The sequence below is a fragment of the Manihot esculenta genome, chromosome 14 (genome assembly GCF_001659605.2).
Source record: "Manihot esculenta cultivar AM560-2 chromosome 14, M.esculenta_v8, whole genome shotgun sequence".
NCBI classification, from domain to species: domain Eukaryota; kingdom Viridiplantae; phylum Streptophyta; class Magnoliopsida; order Malpighiales; family Euphorbiaceae; genus Manihot; species Manihot esculenta.
Window position 1 is genome coordinate 10,939,919 of NC_035174.2, and position 22,176 is coordinate 10,962,094.

The following is a 22,176-nucleotide window of genomic DNA, read 5'->3' on the forward strand; positions in this document are numbered from 1 at the left end:
CTCATAATTTTTTTTATTATTTTAAAATTATTATCTATTTTTTTACACTAAAATTAACATATGAATTTACTAATATAACTCTACTTAATCTTATTTTATTTTCAAGAAATATCTAAAATACATTTTAATTTTTAATAAAATTTAATATTTTTAAGACATATATAATTAAAAAATTAATAAAAATTTATTTTTTTAAATATATATAAAAAAGTAAAGTGAATAAATATTATGAGAGGGATGAATATGAAATTAATTTAATAAGTTTTTTGAAAATATTTAATGTATTTTAATTAATGTGTATTAGAAACGTGATTCGATATTGTTTTACTTTTATAAACAAAATAAATAATTATTGAGTGTATTTTCTTTTTTAATGAATTCACTCGTATGAATAAAATAATATTTATAATTATATAATAAAAAATTTATTAATTCACCATCACGTTGAAAAAGTAATTTCAAGAAATTTTATTTAAAAAAAATTAAGATTTCTCAAAAACGGGATCAAAAATTTTTTAATTTTAATAAAAAAACTCCAATTACTTGAAAAATTTTATCATAGAGGAAAAATAAAAATTACCCGAGTTGAGTTGAAGGTAGCGGATCGGACTCCTGAGTCGTGAAATATACAGTAAAGTTCACTCGCTCAAAAAGTAGGGTGGGAGTAAGACTTTTCCTTGAGAGTATGGACAGATCTGAGGTGGGACCCACATGTGTGCCCCACTAGGGTAACAGAAACCGTCAGATCCGGCAGGTTGCATCGGAGCCGCACAAATATTGATGGGCAAAAAATATTTTAATTAATATTATTGTTGCTAGGGTTAATGGGATCAAACAAACGTAGGCAGCTTTTGCGAAGTTATTATAGTATTAGGTGAAGCAAAGCCGAAGAAGATCAAAAACCAAAAAATAAAATAAAAATTAAAAAAAAAAAGCTGGTGGGGTCAGTTCAGTAATCTCTTAGGCCCAATATTCTTCTTGGGATTGGCTGTAAAAAGACTCTCAATCTTCCTATAAATACCCCACCATCGCCTTTCTCCACCTATCTCCATGGCCCTTCTGCAAATCCCATCTCTTCTTCTCTTTCTTCTAGGGTTTCAAAATGATGGGCTTCTTTTTGCATGTTGATTATGCATATATGAATGGCCCTCTTCGTATTCTTCCACAGCTTTCTTGAACTGCATCTCTACAACGAAGCTTGTGGTTATTGCATGCCACGGCTCGCCAATTAAGCGGCTTCTTGTTTTCTTGTTTTGTTGCGGTTCAATAAAGCTGTGGGAAGATACTGACAGGGTCAAGGATGCTGCTGCTCTTTCTCCGATCCCTGTGTTGTTGGTATACTTTGATCTATTCCTCTTACTGAAAAATTCTTTAGATTTCTTCTAATTAATACAGTTTGATTTCTTGGATCTGTTGATTTTTACGTTTCTTGATTGATGATGCTTAATTATGAGATTCTTCTGCTGTATTGAATTTCAATATCAACACGAATATTCCTGATTCTCCCTCTTTTTCTTCTTCGGATAATTTTCTTTTCTTTTTTTTTTTTTCTGGTATCAACCCGAATATCAACAGAATGTTCTGCCTTCCCAAGGAGTCTATAAATAAAAAGAAATAATCATTATTGATTTTTTTTTCTTTTGTGAGTGTAATTCATTTCAGTTCTTGTGTTTTTTGATATTTTTCTACCAGCCTTTGGCAGACAAGATTTATGGTGACCCATGTGGTGGAGGTTCCAACTTCTAAATAAGTTTGTAACTATATACATTTATATATTTGAAATTATTTGTTATATATTGCCATTGATCTGCATCCATACCTTATCTGTTGATAAACAACAGCTAATTTTCCATCTGAAGAAACCTCGAAGGTTGATGTATATTAGCGTTCTGTCAGCTGCTTTGCTGTTTTCTTCTATTATAAACCCTGATCAAAATTACCAAATCAATTTAGTCTTAGAGGCCAATTATGAATCTTGTAATTAGAATACATGGACCACAGCCTAATTCAAGTGTTAAATTGTTAGGTGAACCTTTAATAAGATATATGCACAAACTGAAAAAAAATCGGCTGTGAATAGAGCAGCTTGACAAAAACAATGCCCGAGGAAGCTCTCATGAAGGAAAATTAGGGTTCTTCCTTCACTTTCTTAATGAACAAACAAAGTTAAGGACAACGAAGAGAAATGGTCTTGTCTTCTTAGGGTTGCCGTGTTACTGTAATAACAATAATATTTAATAACCCGTTAATGTCTAATCTCCCATGAAATTAAGTGTCTGTTCATAGTGTAATAATAATTAACATGGATGCTTTTTAATGAATTCATTAGCCGGATTTTGAGACACTCACGGGGTTCCTGACCCCTGAAACCATCTCCATTAATAGGTCACCTTTTCTGTTCTTTTATACAGATAACTTTAATTGCACTTCTCTTATCTACTTAGTACATTTCTTTATGTTGCCAACTAATCGAACACAGATAACTATAATCGCCGATCTTTTGATCTTCTTTAAGATTCTACTTTAGTGTTTTTCTTACTTTTGTTTAGTGCTTGAATTTGAATGTATTGTATTTTAACATGGTTGTCCTCACTTTAGAGACACATGCTCATTAGTTCCACTAATCTTGCACGATTAAAGATAACCAATGTTGGATCATAAAATTTGTTTGATTAATTTAGGTTAGATTAATATGGGGCTGATTTATTTGCTACCGTTCATCCAAGTCAAAAGGTTGGGATCTGTTTGTCTGATTTAATTATTTATATAGGTTTCCTTTAAAGGAGAAAAGATATTAGGGTTGGAAAAAGCTTAGATTTCCTTGTGCTTTGTGATCGTGAAAACAGAGATGCAAAAAAAAAAAAAGTTGAAATGATCAAAGAGGTGTAAAATTTATATTATATTTACTTCTCTTTGGTATTGGGTTAGTGCTGTAACTTTTGTCTTATTGATTAAAATTATTTGATCTAATCTGGTAATCATGTCAATTATTTTATAGGCTTGATCAGCTTTAACTCTCTCTTTTGCTTAGAGACAAGAAAAGGTTAAAAATAAAAGTTGACACCCATTTGATCATCAAGAGGCTTTTGCATCTCAAGCACTGCATTTTAATACACCTCTTTTTTTTTATAAAAAAAGTATTATTTTCATCTTAAGCTCAAGCTCTCACACATGCCTAACAGCTTAGTTCCAACTGTATTTTATGCATGATCCACTCTCATTATGAGTACAGGCAAGAAAAAAAATGTTGTTTTTTAGCAAATGGGATGAAGCTGGTAAGGATAGAATTTGCACAAAGACAAGTACTTTAATGCCTCACTTGTCTTTTCCTTTGTTTAATTTAATGGACGGATTAATACAGAGGTTTTTCCGAACTATTAACTGCTGACATTATGCTATAGCAGTAAAGTTATTTCATTTATGATCTGAAGGTCACGTGTTCGAGCCGCAAGAACGGCCTCTTTAGAAGAGTCTGAGGTAAAGTTGGATGTTTGAATCCTCCTTAGAACCTACAAATGTAAGATGATTCGTGCACTGAATCACTCTTTATAACCATAGATGGCAATAATGGCTAGTCTGTGTGTCTATTGCAAGTTTCCATATGGACATAAAAAGCTGTAAAAAAACACATATGATATATTGTGTTTGTGTTTGTACAAATATTACATTCCTTTGAGGGTCAACTAAGTTGCCATTTATCGTTGGTGTGCAGTCTCACATCAAGTAAAAGACCTTTGCTTTTGAGTTTGTATCTTATTGTTCATTCCAATAGTTGAGAGTTGAGACATGAGAAGCAATGGATTCATCTCAAAAGCGATGTGACTGATCCAATTTTTCCCCACCACATGGAATCAGCAATCAATATTATTGCTTCCTTCTGCTATTTCCCTTTCAGTTTGTCCATAGGTTCTTGGCCACTGTTGCCAAAATATTTTTCTTTCTCCAGCTGCATTAACAGTCCCTTGTAGTATTTGATGAATGATAGGTTCAGATTAAACTGCTAGGTCCCTCCATAGACATATATGTCGAATGCTGTCTTTTTTTTTATTATTATTTTTTCTTTTTCATGAATCATTCACAAATATAAAAAAAAAAAAAATTGATTTCATTGCTTTTGAATTCCATTTCTGGGTAGTTGTTCATCTTATTGAAGATGGGTTTGGATATTTTAACATAAAATATTAAAATAGTTATTTGAAAGTGAATTAAATGTATAGTTTTTCATTTCAAATTCTCAAATATCCAAATGAAATTCCATGGAAAATAAAATAGATTGGGTGGAGGGAGGGGTAAAAGAAACAGGAAAGAGACTTGATTGAATGGCGTATGGCAGATGAAAGAACCTGCATGCCAATGCCAACCCACTATAGAAATTTGGACGATTCTCCAATGGTTGGGTCAGCACTCAGAGATTCTTTTCTTGTTTTTGGAAACAAAAGCTTTCTTCAACTTTTAACCTCAAAAGCAAGATCAATATTTCCGAATTGCAAAACATACATTCACTGAAATAATTTCTTTTTTTTTTTTTCCATTTTTTTCTTTGTGGGTTTTTACCTTTTATCATTATTTTTCTATTCTATCCTAAATATCAAATAGCGGCTGTTTGGTACTTGAATTTCATGTTGCATCATTGGATACTAATAGAATAGGCGATATCCTGAAAGAGAGATAACTATTAAGGGTCTAATATTAGCAAAATACACTCACTGAATTCTATCTCTATTACTGTGTACAGATATGCCATGCTCCACTGTCTGACCTATTTTATAAACTAGGTTTCTTTTCTTTTCTTTTTTTTATTTCTTTTAAATTTTTTTTTGTGGACCTAGCCCTTCATCAGCATATATTGTTACATATCCTTGGCTAAACATTAGCCCATGAGCTTTCACTTCATCAATTGTATTAAGGAAAGATTCCCTAAACAAAGCTACATTATTTTTCTCTAATAGTACTTTTTCTTCCTCCAACTTTAATCATCATTTCATCCATTTAAACACCACTACATAGCCTGGTCTGGTCATTCATCTTCTTTCATCACAGGACCTCTCTATACTTTTTAAATTATTGTGGGTAGAAAAGAAAAGAAAAGAAAAGAAAATAGCATTTCCTCATCGTAGCCCCATTATTGATTTCATCTGCAATGATGAGGTTTTCAAAAGCTATTTGACAAAGCATAACAAGTTTAGTTGAAATGGCTTGTGATGCAGCTGCTAAATTTTTAATTTCCTTTGGCTGCCTAATGTCATTAATTGCTTATATACCCATTTCATCATAACCTGCCAAGGAAGTGTCACAGCAGCAACAGAAAATTGGCACTGTGTACACTTAACTGATGAAAATTAATGAAATAACTTGGACTCAAATGAATGTAAAATGGATACAGTCATAGCAATTAAGAGGAGAGATATATAAGGTTAATTATCTTCATCAAAGAAATGTAGAAGAGGAAAATTAAATTAATACATTCCATAAAAAGAGAATTTATATAAATTGTAATTTCATGCTTATTCATAATTTTGTTGAAATTATAAGAAAATGCTGAAAATTAATACATTCCATCAAATGCTCATGCAGGGTTAATTTTGAGTAAGATGAAGAGGAAGAAAAGAAAAGAAAAGAAAAGAAAAGAAAAGGAAGAAGAATAATTGTGCTGGATGGACAGTTAAGATCATCAGCTAGACAGCTAGGAAATGTCAATTATGACATAATACGATAGCTCTATTTTATATTGTATAAATCCTCAACTACCACTGTGGAGATCCCACCACAATATAAAGGACTATAGCACAGAATCACAGAGTAAAAAATAAAAATAAAAAATAATAATAATGTTTAATTAATTAATTAAAAAAAACTGATGTCAGTTTGAAGGAGAGTAGTTAAAAAAATGATGTCACAAAGTGACAAAGTTTAACCTTTTTCACGGAAATGTAGGAGATCATGTTAGAAGCTAAACCAAAAGGCCAACAGGAAGAACTATCATCATTGACGATAAAAAGGAAAGGAGAGGAATCTTCTCTCACTCACTGTTCTTTTATTTTTATTTTTTATTTTCATGTTCAATTATCGAGCCATTTCTTCATCATTTCTTTGTAATCTTCTACTGGCAGTTCATGTTCTGGATTTTTTTTTTCTTCTCCTAATATGCATGGCTAGAAGAACAGTAATGAAAGATTTTATTGGGATGAAAATGTTGGAGGATGAAAACCCACATCACAATTCAGCTTTTATTCATAGAATTCTCAAGAATTACCTCATAAAATAAGTGAAAACTGAAAAAAAACAGTATATCCAAAAATGGGTCTGAATTATAAGAGAAATCAGAAAATTACCTTGACTCATGCAGAAAGACACAGATGGTGGAAGCAGTTTCAATTCTTCTCATCGACTATTGGAGAGAGAGATCCTTAATCTTTTTCCAGGAAAGAGCCAAGAAATAGCAGAACAGACTCCAAAGAAGAAAAAAGAAAGGAAAAAAAATCCTGAAAAATGCCATGTTCTCCCACAGCTTTCTTGAGCTTCCAAAGTTCTACCTATTGAATCTAGAGAGAGATTTGAAAAGGCAGTAAAAGAAAGTTCAAGAAAGCTGTGGAATAGCATGACCAGGACTTGCAAAGAATGAACAACACACCATCTTCAAATTCTTCTCAGATCTCACTTACATCCCTTTCCTTTCTCTCTCTCTTTTCTTTTCTTTTCTTTTCTTTTCTTTTCTTTTTTGCACTGAAAATATAGTGAGAGAGATGATGCCCATACAAAAACTCATGGACCACTTTAACATATATAATCTTGCAAGCAGCTTTATAGAGAAGGGGAGAGTAGGGTTCACTTCCTTCACAACTCACAAGAGCGCATTTTACTCAGAAAAGGCATACTTTACTAGTGAGTGCGCAGTGGGGTACATTACAAAAACAGTTCAGATTGGTAAAGGGATAAAAAAAAAATTAAATTAAATTATTTTGAGATGAAAATAGATGAAGAATTTTTTTTTTAAAAAATAATTACATAATATAAAAATGTATAAAATAAAATAGGTGGGAAATTTACAAGAGCACCCCATCCCCATCACATGGTGGCATGTGATGAAGATCTCCTTTTTTATTTTATTGGTAAGTAAAGGTATGGGTTGTTTATGGTCCCCCAATCCTTATGTTCTTCCTTTGTTCTACATTAATTAATCCATTTATCAATATCATCATTGTCATTGTCCATGTTTCAAGATTTTTCTAGACTACACTAATTCTACTTGGATTAATTTTTCCTACTTAATTTCTTACTATACCTTCTTTTCTATTCTTTTAACTTTTTCTAGGCCATTATATGTAAAAAATAACTTTCTTTTGACCTAATTAATTGATAATTATGTTTTACCTACTTAAACTACTCATAAATTTTTAAATTTATAGTTAAAAATTATTTTTAATAAATTTTTATAGGTAATATTATAATTATTTATTATTAAAATTAGCTAATTAAACCAAATTTATGTTTACACTTTTAAACTTTATCGAAAAAGTTCTTAAAATTTTATAAGTGAAATTAAGATGGTAGCTCTAGCGGTGAAGCATTCTGTGGTCTATTGTTAATTGTGCTTTTTTTCTTTTTTTTTTTTAAAAAAATCCACAATATGGGTGATCTCGATTTCAGTTGAGATGCTAGAACCTGAGATACTAGGGCAAAAATGTTGATGAAGAAATAGAAGCAAGTGTGAGAAGTTTGGAAGGTTAGTATTCAAATTACGGATGACATTGAAAAGAATGAGAGATGTGAAGAAGTAGAAAAATTAGTGTTCATTAAAAGTCTGGAATAACCAGAGAGAATATTAAGGAGTAAAAAAAATAATTAAGATGATGTTCTCTTAGTGAGGTAAGTATTAATGTCCCTTTGAAAATGCAAGAAACGAAGATGATGGAATCAGTAGTAATTATTTCGCAATTCGTTTTTTAATGAATCAATTAAATCAATTAAAAATTAGAAATTTTATATTTATAAAAATTAAATATAATTAATTTGAATTGATTTGCTTTAATATAATTTAACTGGATTTGATCACTTAGATTTTTTGGTTTTTATATATTATTTTTATTATTTTAAAATTCAATTAAAATATTTCAATTTTGATTATATTTCGATTTCTCAGTATTATTAAAAATAATATAGTATTACTTATAAATTGATTCAATTTTAATTTTTTTATTAAAATCGAAATAACTAAAATTTATAAAAAAATAAAAAATTAAATTAAAATTTTAAATTAAATCAGTTCCATTAATTTTTTTTAATTTAAACCCAGTACAATTCGTACCTAAATAAAAATACAAACTAGAAATGGCAAATTGTATTAGGAATTTGGAGGGATTTCAATAAATTAATAAATTTTGTAAAATTAAAAATAAAGAAATTGTTAAGGAGTTTTTCATATTTCAATTATAAATCTAAGATTTTGTAAAAGAATATAAAATGAGAAATTAATATTAGAAAATTGTGTGTTAATTAAGGAGGTGTTTTTCTTTTGCAAATTTTCTTATTCTAATATGAATAAAGTAATTTAAGTAAATTAGACAAATAAATTTATCTATACTATAATATTATGAATATTAAAAAAAATTACATTATGTGCATATTTTAATAAAATTAATATAATCATTTTAACTATAAAATATTTGAGTTTTGGTAATTAATTAAAAAAATATTTAAAGCATTAAATTGAGGCGATAATAATAATAATAATAATTTAAAAAATAAGTTCATAATGTGATAAATAATAACTATTGAGTAAATAGTGAATTTTGTACCTGATACGTAATTGTCAGATTGCAATATCATTAAAAAAAATAAGATTTTTTTTTTATATGTTATAAGTAAATAATTATTACTGAAGTTTATTTATTGTAAATAATTAGATTTTCTTTCTGAAAAAACAAAAAAAAGCCCGCCGCCCACTTGCGCCGTACTGAAATGAAATAAAATGAAGTGAGAGAAGGAAGGTGAGGAGACTGTGTTGGTGGACCTGACGGTAACGAGTCTTACCTCTCTTATTTATATTTATTTATTATTACTTTGGCCCCACCTTCTCCAACACCACCCACCTCCTTCTTGCCCCACCGTTACCTTCTCTCTCTTCCCTTTTTTATTTTTTATTTTTAATTCTAAATAAAATATTCACACAAGTACACCACACAAAAAATATATATGAATTATTTTAATATTATAATTTATAAATAATATTTTATAATATTACGTTAATAAATAATAATAATTATAAATACTGTCAATATAATTTATATTAAATAATATTTTACAATATTATATTAATAAATCATGATAATTATAAATACCGTTGAAATAAATTTTAACGTTCGATACAAAATTTTTTATGTGGTTTTTTTATTTAATACTTGCACTTTTATTTTTTTTTTAAATTTAATTTCTTTTTTTTTCATAAAAATTGACCTACGTTAATTGATTATCGATAAAAAATAAGATATTATTATCCTTATTAATAGTTCAAGAGATATTCTGATAATTACTTATAATTTTTATATGGTAAGAATATTTTTTACATACAATCCAATTAATTTTAAGAATATACAAACTTTTTTTACAGATTTATGGCGGCAGTTCTTGAACAGTTATTGTATTGAAAAATTTAGTTCTTAATTACAAACCGGATATTTTATTTTTTATGAAAATAAAAGTTTTTAATTATTGTATAAAATTTTTTTATAATTTTTTTATATTTTGATGGTTGATTCTAAGTTAATAGATAAAGATTGAGATGAGATTTTTTATTAATGTGGAAGACTTATTGGTTTGTTTTTATGGTTAGTTTTTCTTCAAATTTTATTGATTTTGTTATTTCATAAGGTAATGTTCAATAGAGGATTACTGGTTATTATAGTTTTCGGAATCGCAACGAGAAAGTCAGACTTGAAACTTTATTCGATTTTTATTTTATAGAAACTCCCTTTCATGGCTTTGTTCGGGAAATTTTAATAATTTATACTCGAGAGATGAGAAAGAAATAAAAGTATCGTTGCAAATTATCTTATATAGAGGTTTAGACAAGTATTTGAGAAGTATTTTTATCAAATTATTTTATGTAGGGTTTTGATTTTGAATGATTATAAATTTTTATTAAACTCTAAAGCTGGTTAGATATATTCATCATAATATTACTATAATTACTCATACTTTGGTTAAATAATCTATAAGGTATAATCATCTCTATATTTAGGATGATATCTCTTTTTATTTGATAAAATTTTGTTAATACAATCAGTAGTAAATAATATTCGATTGTAGAAATTATATTATAAAATATTATTATATTTAAAATAAAAATAAATAAAATTATATAATATTTTTTAATTTTTTTAAAATATTTTTAAAATATCAATTAATAATAATATATTATTTATCACAATAATATTTATTAATATTATTTAAAATAAAGAAAATTGAATTTAAAATATCACTTAATTTAATATCTAATCTATAATTCAATCATTTAAATTTGAGTCATACGATATAATATTAAAAATTAGTATTTTATGCTAGTCAAAATTAACATTGAAAACTGAAAGATAAATAAAATATTAATTTAATTATTAATCAAAATTTTAATCTTATTTGGTCTAATTTATATATAATTTTGAATAATAATATTAGGAGAAGTGAAAAAAAGACTATCATTATTAATTTATTCATTCAATTCACTCAAAGAATTTACATTTTTATAGAGAATTTTAATATTATTGAGTATAATTTATTCGTATTTTATTATTATTTTTAAATGTAAAGAAATATAGCTTGAACATTTTTTTTATAAATAAATAAATATTTTAATGAGAAAAATAACAACAATTGAAATCACCATAAAAGACAAAGAAAAATCAAAATATATGAAAATAAAATGGAAAATTGGAAAGGTCATCGTCGACATTACTGTTTTTGTCCAAATAGTCACATCATTGCAGCCAACTTATAAAACATCGTTCATGTGGTTTTATTTTTTCATTTTCTTTTGTCTTTTTCCCACTTTTAATTCCCATCTAAATTTAAACCAAGTTATTATTTTCAATATTAAAAAATCATTTCTAATTTAATTATTTTAAATTATTTGATTCTATATCAAATTTAATTATTATTGGTTGAATAATTTTAAAATTATACGCAACTTCTATTTTTTAATTATAAAAATTGCTTAAAAATATAAATTTTATATTTAATTAATTATTTATATAAATACATTCAATAATTTTTAATATATAAAATTTAAATTCAATCTAAATTCATCATAAAAATTAATTTTTATATTTAAATTTATCTTATTAAAATTTAATAGACTTGAATATTCGAAAATATACTGTTTCATTGTCAACCTTACTTTAATACAAAAAAATAATTAATTCCATAAAAATAAATGCTGAATCACAATTAATTCTATGGGTATTGCAATATACTTTCTTAATATACAATCACAACTCAATCTATCTCAAAAAAAAAAAAAAATGCTGAATCACAATTAATTCCACAAACTTTAAAAAAATAAAATAAATAAATTTAAAAATCAATTCACAGATCTGCAGCAAACTTATCAATTAAGTAATCATAATTAATTCTATAAAAATAAAAATAAATAATAAGAAAAATAATTTATCACTTTCGAAATAATTCGATTGACCGGTGCTTACAAAGCAATCATGGAATCACTACCTTGCATTTTCACAGGAAAATCAAATAGTTTAAAAAGAGAATCAGAGTTTGAAAAATAAAAATATATACTTTTTCTCCTATGAAAAGAGCGAGAAAAGCGCGAGAAAAGAGCGGAGTACATGCATGCTAAATGACTTTCTCCTTTCAACGGACATAAGAGCAGAGAAGAGCGAAATTTGTCAATGATGAAGCTAATCGGTCAAGCTAAGGGTGAATCTTAGAAAAATAAAATATAATCTCTTACCTTTAATTATAGAAATTCACTAATTTAACCAAAAAAAAAATGTGACTGATTTTTTTAATAGAATTAAATGTTAAGATTAGTTGAGTAACTTACCTCATATTATTTTATATTTTAATATTTATTGTTATTATTATTATTATTATTGTCTGGTATTGGCGATATATTGGTATGGTGGGGAGAAGAAGGAAGAGGCAAAATGATGAATAGGCCCCTACTGGAAAATTGACATGACTTGCATGCATTCCACAAATAATACAAACACTCTTATCATTTTCTTAACTCAAAACGTGGAATGCTGGCCCATTATTACCAGACCATATCCCTATTATATTTCTATTTTTAACTTTAATATTAATTTCACTAATAATTTATTTATATTATCTATTAATAATAATAATACCATCATCCACCCATGCTCTATTAGTTTTATTTAACTATATATAAATCGCAAATTTTAAGTTCATTTATCTCAATGTGGTAAATAAAATTATTAATTCTTATTATTTTTAATATACTATTAAAAAATATAAAATTACTCATCTTTAAAAATATTATATAAAATTATTCATTTTTAATTATGATAGGCATTATATTTATAATTTTAATACAAAATAAACTAATATATAAATATATTTAAAACGTTTAATTTATTTTACAATAATATTTTAATTTAATTTAATTTATTTTTAACTAACATAAAATTAATTCTGAATCAATTATTTTACTGTTGATTTTTACAGTCTCTTAAATTTAATTTTATATGAATAAATTTAAATAAAATACTGAACATAACTTTTATAATATTTGGAGGAAGTAATAAAATTTGAAAAATCAATTAACCAAAATAATCAAATATCACAACATCTTTTTTTTTATATAACAAATATTCGTGCACAAGATAAATATTTCATAAATGTCAGAAATAGAAAATTTCACAAACAAATAAACTAGCCGTATATGCCAAACACGAATATGCATGCCCGTTTCTGGTTTTTTTTTTTTTTTTCAAAAAAAGAAAAAAGAAAAAGAATACGAACAAGAAAGCCTATCGATCTTAAACATCTATAAATTTAAAAAAAAAAAAAAAAAACTTACCGTATGAATAAGTAATGCTGCATCTCAAATCAAATCGATAAGTTATTGAACTATTTCCAATCATATCATATCAAATTAATTTTTTTTTCAATTTATAAAATTTAATTTCATTTATTAAATGATCTATTTAATAGAATTAAATACCACTTATATATAAAAAATTAATTAAATTAATCAGTAACCATCTCTTTGATATATAATTCATTTTATAAAAAAATGTAAATAATTTTTTATAGTATCATATGTAAATCTATTTTTTAAAATTAAAATTTATAAGAAAAAATCTTTCATTTTAAAAAAATTAAATTAAATTTTTATAAAAAATTTTACTTGAACAATGGTAAAAATAGTAATATTAGATTTGAGTTGGAAATTAATTATTAGGAAATAAAAAAAAAAAAAAAGTTGAAAAATTTTTTTTGATGGAATCATACGAAGGCACACGTGGGCCATCAGATGTCAAAACGAGAGTCATAAATGCATGAATATGAATGATTGTAAGAATAAAAATAAAAAAAAAAAATAAAAAGTAAAGAAAGCCGAAATCACTTGTTGACAAAAATTTTCTTCTCAAGGTCACATCTTGCACCCAATTCTGCAACCATAGCCATGGGCTATCTTTAACCATAGGCTTGGCATTTTCTAGCCCAGCCCAACCCTGACCCCACCCTTCTCAGGCCCTAACTCTCTTTTTTAACCTAATTAATGTCACAGTAATTTTTGCCCATATCCTGTCTATACTAAATTTATAGCAAGAGAAATCACGAAGGTGCAACTTCTCTCAAATATGTTCAAGATTCAATTAATTTCATAAGAAAATGTGAAATAAAAAAGAAATTAATTTTATATTTCCTTTTATTCATTAAAATTTTAATATTACCAAAAATACTGTTTTAGATTTTGATATAATTTCTTGGAAGATTACGTATATCATATTATTAGCTAGGATCCCGTAATAAAGGTGAGATTTCCATATGGTATTAATAACTTAATTATTGAATAGCTTTATTAAATTTTAATTAGGATATAAATTTTAAAGATATAGAATGAAATGAAATCAGTGAAGAAAAAAAATACAAAAGGCAAAGGGTGGGCCTTTTTCTTTCTGTTTTTTTTTTTTTTTTTTTTTTTTTTTTTTGTGCCGAAACATAGAGAAGATTTCAGTATGCCTCAGTTGTCACTGTCCGATATGTTGCCATAGCACAGCAGCTGTCCACGAGAGAGGCTCTGACACGGTGTCGTATTTGCTCAATACCACTGCTCATGGCTCGCGTCCATCGGCGCATTTCATGCCTTTTCTTTTTCCCTTTATTTTTTTTAATAAAACATAAACTTCATTAAATCATTATTTATGTAATGAGACTCTGATTCAATTTAAAAAAAAAATAAACAAAATAACTATAAAATTTAAATAAATTAATTTTATAAATTTAAATAAAAATTAAGTATATACGATGAAAAAAAATCACCTTATTACTCAAAAAATAGCTGCAAATATCCAACTTGTAAACGAAAAAAAAAAATTCAAGTAATAAATTATAATATATAAATAAGAATTTAAATCAATAAGATTTAGATAAGTTATTGACTTCTACTTCTATTGATTTTTTTATATATATATAAAAAAAAATAGAGAAGCTGTGGCTACTTGATTAGCACTTGCAGTACAAGTCTGAGGAAGAAAGCATGATGGAAAATGATAAATGATGAAAAAAATTTTGCCATTTCCATGCCAAGTCCCTTTTATTATACTGTTCAGACTGGCATTTTCTCATTGAGTTGTAGTATTCCTTCTTCTGCTTTTGGACTTAATAATTTATGGGAGAGAAAGTAAAATTAGTTAACGAATTTTTTTAATTTTTTTTTTTTAAAAAAAAAACCTCCTTCTTATGTTGAATAAGTAGAAAATATAAAAAAAAATAAAAGAAAAATAAATATATCCTAACTTTATATTGCAATACCAATATTTTCAGCCTGTCTCTTCTATTTTTCTCTCTAAATTAGAGAGTAGGACAAAAAACCTCATATTATCCAAATCAACTACCCAATTTAAGTTTAAAAAATTATTTATTTAATTGAATATAAAAATTTAAAATTTTATGGGTATTACTTAGTTGAGTCTATTTATATAAATAAATAAATAATTATAAATATATATATATAATGGTAAAATGTATAATTTCTTTTATGTATTTTCATTTAGAAAATATAATATAAATATTTTATGTAATATTAAAATTTTTAAATAAAATCATTAATGGAAAATATATTTTTATATAAATTATTAATTAAAGTATATAAAAATTAAAATGGTTGGAATATTATTTTTATAATAATAATTAGATTTGGAACCTCTTTGAATAGTAGGATATATTTTAATTGATTTTAAATGAATTAAAATATTAAAATCATATATATTTTAATCTACTGCTTTGGTGGTTTTAAAAAAATCATATATATTTTAAAATTTTTAGAATTTTATTTTATTTTACTTACTGAGTGTTGATTTTTACCTTACCTTAAAAAAATATAAATGGTAATGGTGAGTTTTAATTTATTGATATTAAAATTATAAAAAAATAATTTGTTGTAATTCATTAATTAATTTAAAATAAATTATTAAATTTAATTTTTTAGTAAAAAAGAAAAAAAATAATAAATGGCATTAGGAACCGGCGGGTGCTGGGGCCGTAGCCAGAAAGGACAAAATGAGAGAGGGAGAGGAGTGGACCCACACAGTAAAAAATTAAATAAAAAAAAAAAAAAGGGGATGTTGAGCGAAAAGTGACAAGTGAAGTTGCACGAGCCACCACTGCCTCTCTCTGACCATCTCTCCAATCCATCTGCCCCTCGTACCTCTCAACTGTACTCTTCCCCCCTTCACTCCTTCCTTCATTCCCATCTTCTTCTTTATTTTTCTTTTTTTTTTTGTTTTAATAGTTTTTAAAAATATTTATTTATTTATTTATGTTGATGCTATTCGAATGTGGAAATTGACAGCTACTTTTGTTTCTTTCTCTTACTGGATGATTGATGTTAGCTCTTTTTTTATTCTATTTCAATCTTATTCTCTCTTTTTCTCTTCCTAATACTAAATTACTTTTTTATTTTATTTTTTTATCTTAAATATATTATTTAATATAATACTTTCTTAAAATTACTCTAATAGTTAAATTAATTTAATTTATATAAACACTAATTCCTATATATTTTTAAACTCAGAAAATAATATATAAAATAGAATAAAAACAATTTGTATATATATATATTTTGAAGTAATATTATAATAATAGAAGCGTAAACTAGACTTTAAAGAGTTATAGTGTCTAATCCTAAATAAATTACAAACCATTCAATTTATTTACTGACTGTAATAAAATTTAATTTTAAATTAATAATTTTAAATTAAATACCTATATATATATATATATATATATATAAAACTTATAAAAATTGAGCTAATTTATATATATTTTAAAAGTGTATAAAATTGAGCTTATCTAAATTTTAAAATATTTAAATTTAACTTATACAAATTTATAAAGCTCGAGTTTAAATTTAATTCTTTTATATTATTGAATTCAACTTATTTAATAAATTTATACACAAAAATTAAAAACGAGTTCAACTTATGATATTTAACGAGTTAAATATTTTAAAATTTAAACTCAGTTCAATTACTAAATAATTTTAAAATTTGAATTCAACTTATTTAATAAATTTATACACAGAGATTTTAAAAATTAGTTGAATTTATGAAGTTTAAATTCAACTTGTTTACTAAATAATTTTAAAATTTGAAATTGAATTTATTTTATATAAAAAATAATTCAATTTAATAGAATTTTTATTGACACGAACGAAATCTCAAATAACCCATGAATAACTCATAAATAACTTCATTCATTTACATCTTATATTATACAAATGAGATTATAAATTTTTTTATTGTATAATTTTACTATTTCTTTTATTTTATAAAAATAATTGTATTATTATTTTCACATAAATTTAATTAATATAATTAATATATTTTCTAATATTTCACTTATTTTATTTATTACTAAATTATATTTAAATTTAAAAAATCAATAAATATTGAATAGTGAAGGAAGCTGATAAATAAAATGCTATAAAAAAAGAGAGTGATATGATTTGAAATGCACAAAAAAGGAAATAATTTTTAATATAAAATTTAAAACTTAATATATATGAATAATTGATAATTTAAGATATAAATTGAATTAGTATAGTTTTTAAATTAATTAAAAAATAAACACTTACAGATTTAATTTGATAGTAAATGTATATGAGTAAATATGAAATCTTTAAGTTTTACTCAACTAATTTTTAATTTTTATTTAAAAAAAATAAAAAAATAAAAAATTATTTCTTATTTTAAAAATGACAACACAATGACTTTTAATTCTTTCCGTGTTCTCACAAAATTCTAAGATTACATTTACCATAAAAAAATTATTATAGGATTATAATTTAAATACTATTAATATTTAATAAATAAAATTTATGTAAGTGAAATATAAATAATAAAACTGTTTTGTTAATAATTATTATTGAATTTAAAATAATTATTATAATTAAAATTTTAAAATAATAATAATAATTACATATATAATGCTTATGTTTTAGATTCTTCAAGAGAATGAAATGAAAAAAAAAAAAGGATAGGGACCATTCTAATGAAAAAAATTAGGAGCATGTGATGAGAATAATGGTACGTGAGAACGGGACGGGGTTGAAAAGGAAAGCCAAGCTTGTCTGTATCCGTTGTGGGTCACTATAACAGCCTGTTAACTCCAGCAAAACCCACCCACCCCACTGCCCCTATGGCTCTAATCTCTACTACAAAAAAACAAAGCTATTGGCTGTTGGCAGTTGGCTATATCTTTTAATCAACAGCAAAGATGGGCCCTCTGTCAATCATCATCCATTTCTCCCTCCCATTAATATTAATTAGCAAGAATTTCTACTTCGTATTTGTACAGGAGAAAATTACTAGTTAATTTTTTAATTTTAAAAAGTATATTAAAAAATTTATTAATTAATTTTTTAATTAAATTTAATTATTAAGTATTATAAAAATTTAAAATATTTTTAATATAAAAAATTAATTAATAAATTTTTTAAAAATTTAAGAGATAAATTAATAAATTTTTTTAAAATTATAAAAATTAAATAATAAAATAATTAATAAAAAAATTAATGAAAAAACTAGTTAATAAATTTTTTAAAATATTAAAAATATTTAATATATTTTTTAAAATTAAAAAATTAATTATTGAATTTTTCAAATCATAAAAATTAAAGAGTAATTTTTTTTATTAATTAATGCATTCTCCAATTTATTTTTAATAATAAAAATCAATTTTAAATTAGTTATAGTTAATTTTCTTTCAATGACTATATAAAATTTAATATTCTATATACTTATTGAGACAGCAACTGTAATTGAGATAATATTTAAGTTATATTCCATAATAATTTTAAAAATAATGTTGATTATTTTAATTTAATTAAAATATTAGTATTTAAAATTTAAAAGAATCGATAATGAAAGTTACTTCTTACGGCATTTAGCTAATTCAATTAAGATAATTATTGGCTATTAAAATAAATAAACAATATTAAAACAACTAATATTAATAAAAATAGTCTTAGTATTATAAAAAATTTGATAAAAATAATTAAAAAATTTTAATTAATGTTTCTATAAATATATATTTGATAAAAAAAAAAAAACAAATGGGCATAATTTTAGAAACAACAAATTGAGATTTAAGTAGAAGCAATAATGAACAAATGAAGCTTTGAGGAAGGTAAGTGGGCCTTTTTCTTATAGAAGTTTAGAACTTAGAAGAGAGACTTTGGGCTAAAACTGTTATCTGAAATTTGAACTGAAACTTTATGAATTGATAATGATTGGACTTTTAAAATATGCCCAACTAACTAATCCACTAAGGAAACCCCATTTAATTTGATTCTCTATTTCTCTCCATTTAATTCAGTTAATTTTTTTTATTAATTTTAATATTTGAAAAATAATTAAAAATGTTATTTAAAAAAATAAAAGAAAAATAAAGTCTCAAATATTCTTCTTGCATATAATATATTCCAAACAAAACTGGAGAATGATGTAAGGAAATAAAGGTAAGCATCTGATGCTGTGTCCATTACAAGAAAATTGAAAATGGTGATTTTCCAAGTCTTCTTTTATATAAAAACTTTAATAATTTTCAAAATTTGAAGAATATGGTCACTCCATTCAATAAAAATCTACCAACTCTTCAGTTTTAAGATATTTTAATCTCTCATTCTTTTATAAAAAAATATTTTTATGAGATTGACAAATAACAAACCTTAATTTTTAATTTTCTTCCACAAATAACAAAATGCTATACATTTAATAATCATATCATATAAATTGAAATACCAAACTTTATAACTCCTCACAAAAAAAAAATAAATCTTACCGATAACTGTGTGAGGGCAAACCTTAAAAAAGAATACAGGTTTAAAATCTATCAAATCCTCCAAACAGACCGATTCAATACCACTAGCCCTATCCCGAATATGTGAGTCCTCCAAACAGACCGATTCAATACCACTAGCCCTATCCCGAATATGTGAGGTAGGCTGAATCAGTTATGAGTGCAGGTATAACAGAAGGTAGTTTAACCCAGTGATATGATGTGAGGGAAGATAGTCGGCTCAATCACTTTGCAGTACTATCAGTATACGCGTCGGAGAAAATTAAATAGTCGTCTGGCATGAAGGGGTGTTCTGACTCATCTGTAAGTACAATTTAAGTGATAGAGACAGGTGGACTGTAGCAGAAAAGCAGTTATACGTTATTATAGAATAAAAAAAAAAGAATAAATGAGTTGAGACGTAATTCTCTTTGATTAAAATTCCACACTGTAAATTTTTATTTTTTAAATTTTAAAATACCATTTATCAAGGAAGAAAATCAATAACATAAATTTATTCTACAAGAATATAAAAGTTGAAAAATTATTTGAATCTACACAAAATAAACATAAAAATACTCAATAGTTTTAATAATAATAATAATAATTTAACCACTTTAATTTTTGATAAAATATTATGTATATATTAAAATTGATAACTTTTATTAAACGAAAGGAATAATTTATAATATAAATTAGAAAATTGGAAGGTCAATAAAAGAGAAGAATAATTATTTTTCTTTAGTACCCAAATTGAGCAAGACTTCAGAGACAGAAGTAGGACAAGTGTCACGGGAACATCCAAAAAAACATGGAACTTTAGTGTCACCTGAAAGTACTAAAGCACAATTAATTAAATGAAGTTTACTATTAATAATAATCCACGCGGTTTCTGGATAAAAACGTCACAACAAATGCCGCGTTGAACCTAAAAGATATCAACTACCATTTCATTTGTCCTTTATCGCTTCTCTCTTCTCAATCTTTCTTCTTTCATTTCACCCAAACATGGTCTTATCACCTGCGATGCAGCTCTTTCTTCTACTTCTCCTCTTCCTCGCTGGTCTCCTCAATTTCTACTTCTACGTTCCTTCCAAGAAGCTGTGTTCTTGGTTCCAATCTTTTCTCTTCAAGAACAATCCTGCAGCTTCTTCCAAAGTTTCTCCACAGATTGAGAGGACTTGTAATACTTCTAGTTCTTGCAATGCCAAGAACATGGGAGAGCTGAGGAGTGTGTTTGCTACCTTTGACAAGAATGGAGATGGGTTTATAACAAAGCAAGAGCTGGGAGAGTCGCTCAAGAACATAAGAATCTTCATGACTGAGAAGGAAGTTGAGGAAATGGTGTTAAAGTTTGATTCTAATGGAGATGGGCTGATAGATTATGAAGAGTTTTGCCTCTTGTGTGACTACTCCCTGGGAGGCGGCGGCAGCGGTGGTGGTCAAGGATTGGAGGATGACGGTGAGAGTGGAAAAGAAGAAGCGGAAGTAGATTTGAAGGAGGCATTTGATGTGTTTGATAGAGATAAAGATGGATTGATATCAGTGGAAGAACTTGGATTGGTGTTGTGTTCTTTGGGATTAAAGGAAGGAAAGAGAAGAGAAGATTGCAGAGAAATGATTAGAAAAGTTGATATGGATGGAGATGGGATGGTTAATTTTGATGAATTCAAGAGGATGATGAGAAATGGAACCTCCAATCTTATCTCTGTGTGCTAAGAACTACTCTTCATCTCCAATTTCTCCTTCTCCATGTGCATGGATTCTATAAGAAATTCTCTGGTAAGTCCAATATAATTAATTAAATTACTTGCTTGAATGAACAGGAGCTAGCTTAATTATATATTCCTGTTTCCTGCTGCCTAATTAACCAACCCCAGTTCAGCTACAAAGGGAAGCTTGCATATACCATATACCATATCATCTAACCTAACCAGAAGGCATTATTATTATCATGTTAAACATCTGTGAGAGATGCAGCAAGCTTGAAGTTTTTCATCTGCCAGATGGGTTAACAAGACATGTTTAAGAATCCTCTACTGATTAGGATTCAAGTCCTCTTCCCCTCTCGAATACCTAACCCCCCCCCCAAAAAAAAAAAAAAAAAAAAAAACCAAAAAGCTTGAAGCTTTTCATATATATGGTAGATTAATATTTTTAAGGCCTTTTACTCTCTTTAATATACTTGTATATATTGGACATTATCCTTGAATTTCACTTGTGTGTGCTTTTACTCGTCAATTTAATTATATAAATATATAAATAGAAAATAGTAAGCAATTCAATTTGTAGAGCAGGAGAAATGGTAAGATGGGATTAATATGAAGCATAGATGAGTGGTGAGAAGGAATAAAATGTGGAATCAATTAGAGGAGGGAAATATTGGGATGCATAGAAAAAGTATTCAAAGGCATTGATTAAGAAGAAATGGATTGTGAAGGAAGGTGCTAAGGTGGGGGCAAAACAAAAGCTTCCACGTGTGATTAATTCTACATATTGCGTGGAAAGAAATATTCCCTTCTCCACAAGGAAATTATATTCTCTCATTTTCTGCCATCAAAACAACTGTGGATGCCCACCATGAAAGCATCTTAATTAACTTGCCCCACCTTTTTTATAAAAAAAAAAATC

The 22,176-nt window shown here is 25.9% G+C and overlaps 1 protein-coding gene and 2 long non-coding RNA genes across 3 annotated transcripts; 2 read left to right on the top strand and 1 right to left on the bottom strand.

The window, feature by feature from the left end:
* Positions 1-917: 917 nt before the first annotated feature.
* LOC110600203 lies at positions 918-1,794 on the top strand. Its single transcript, XR_002485659.2, has 2 exons — positions 918-1,335; positions 1,693-1,794. It is a non-coding gene; the product is annotated as an uncharacterized LOC110600203 (long non-coding RNA).
* A 2,709-nt stretch (positions 1,795-4,503) lies between these two features.
* LOC110600202 lies at positions 4,504-6,916 on the bottom strand. The gene is made up of 2 exons (XR_002485658.2): positions 6,333-6,916; positions 4,504-5,315 (listed from the first exon to the last, which is right to left on the bottom strand). It is a non-coding gene; the product is annotated as an uncharacterized LOC110600202 (long non-coding RNA).
* Positions 6,917-20,468: 13,552 nt separating this feature from the next.
* On the top strand, positions 20,469-21,786 carry LOC110630759 (calmodulin-like protein 3). Its single transcript, XM_021778326.2, has one exon. The coding sequence runs from the start codon at positions 20,554-20,556 to the stop codon at positions 21,262-21,264; it is 711 nt and encodes a 236-aa protein (XP_021634018.1). The 5' UTR covers positions 20,469-20,553; the 3' UTR covers positions 21,265-21,786.
* Positions 21,787-22,176: the final 390 nt, after the last annotated feature.

Coding starts and splice junctions, on each gene's coding strand:
- LOC110630759 (XM_021778326.2), top strand. CDS start 20,554: ATGGTCTTATCACCTGCGATGCAGCTCTTTCTTCTACTTCTCCTCTTC.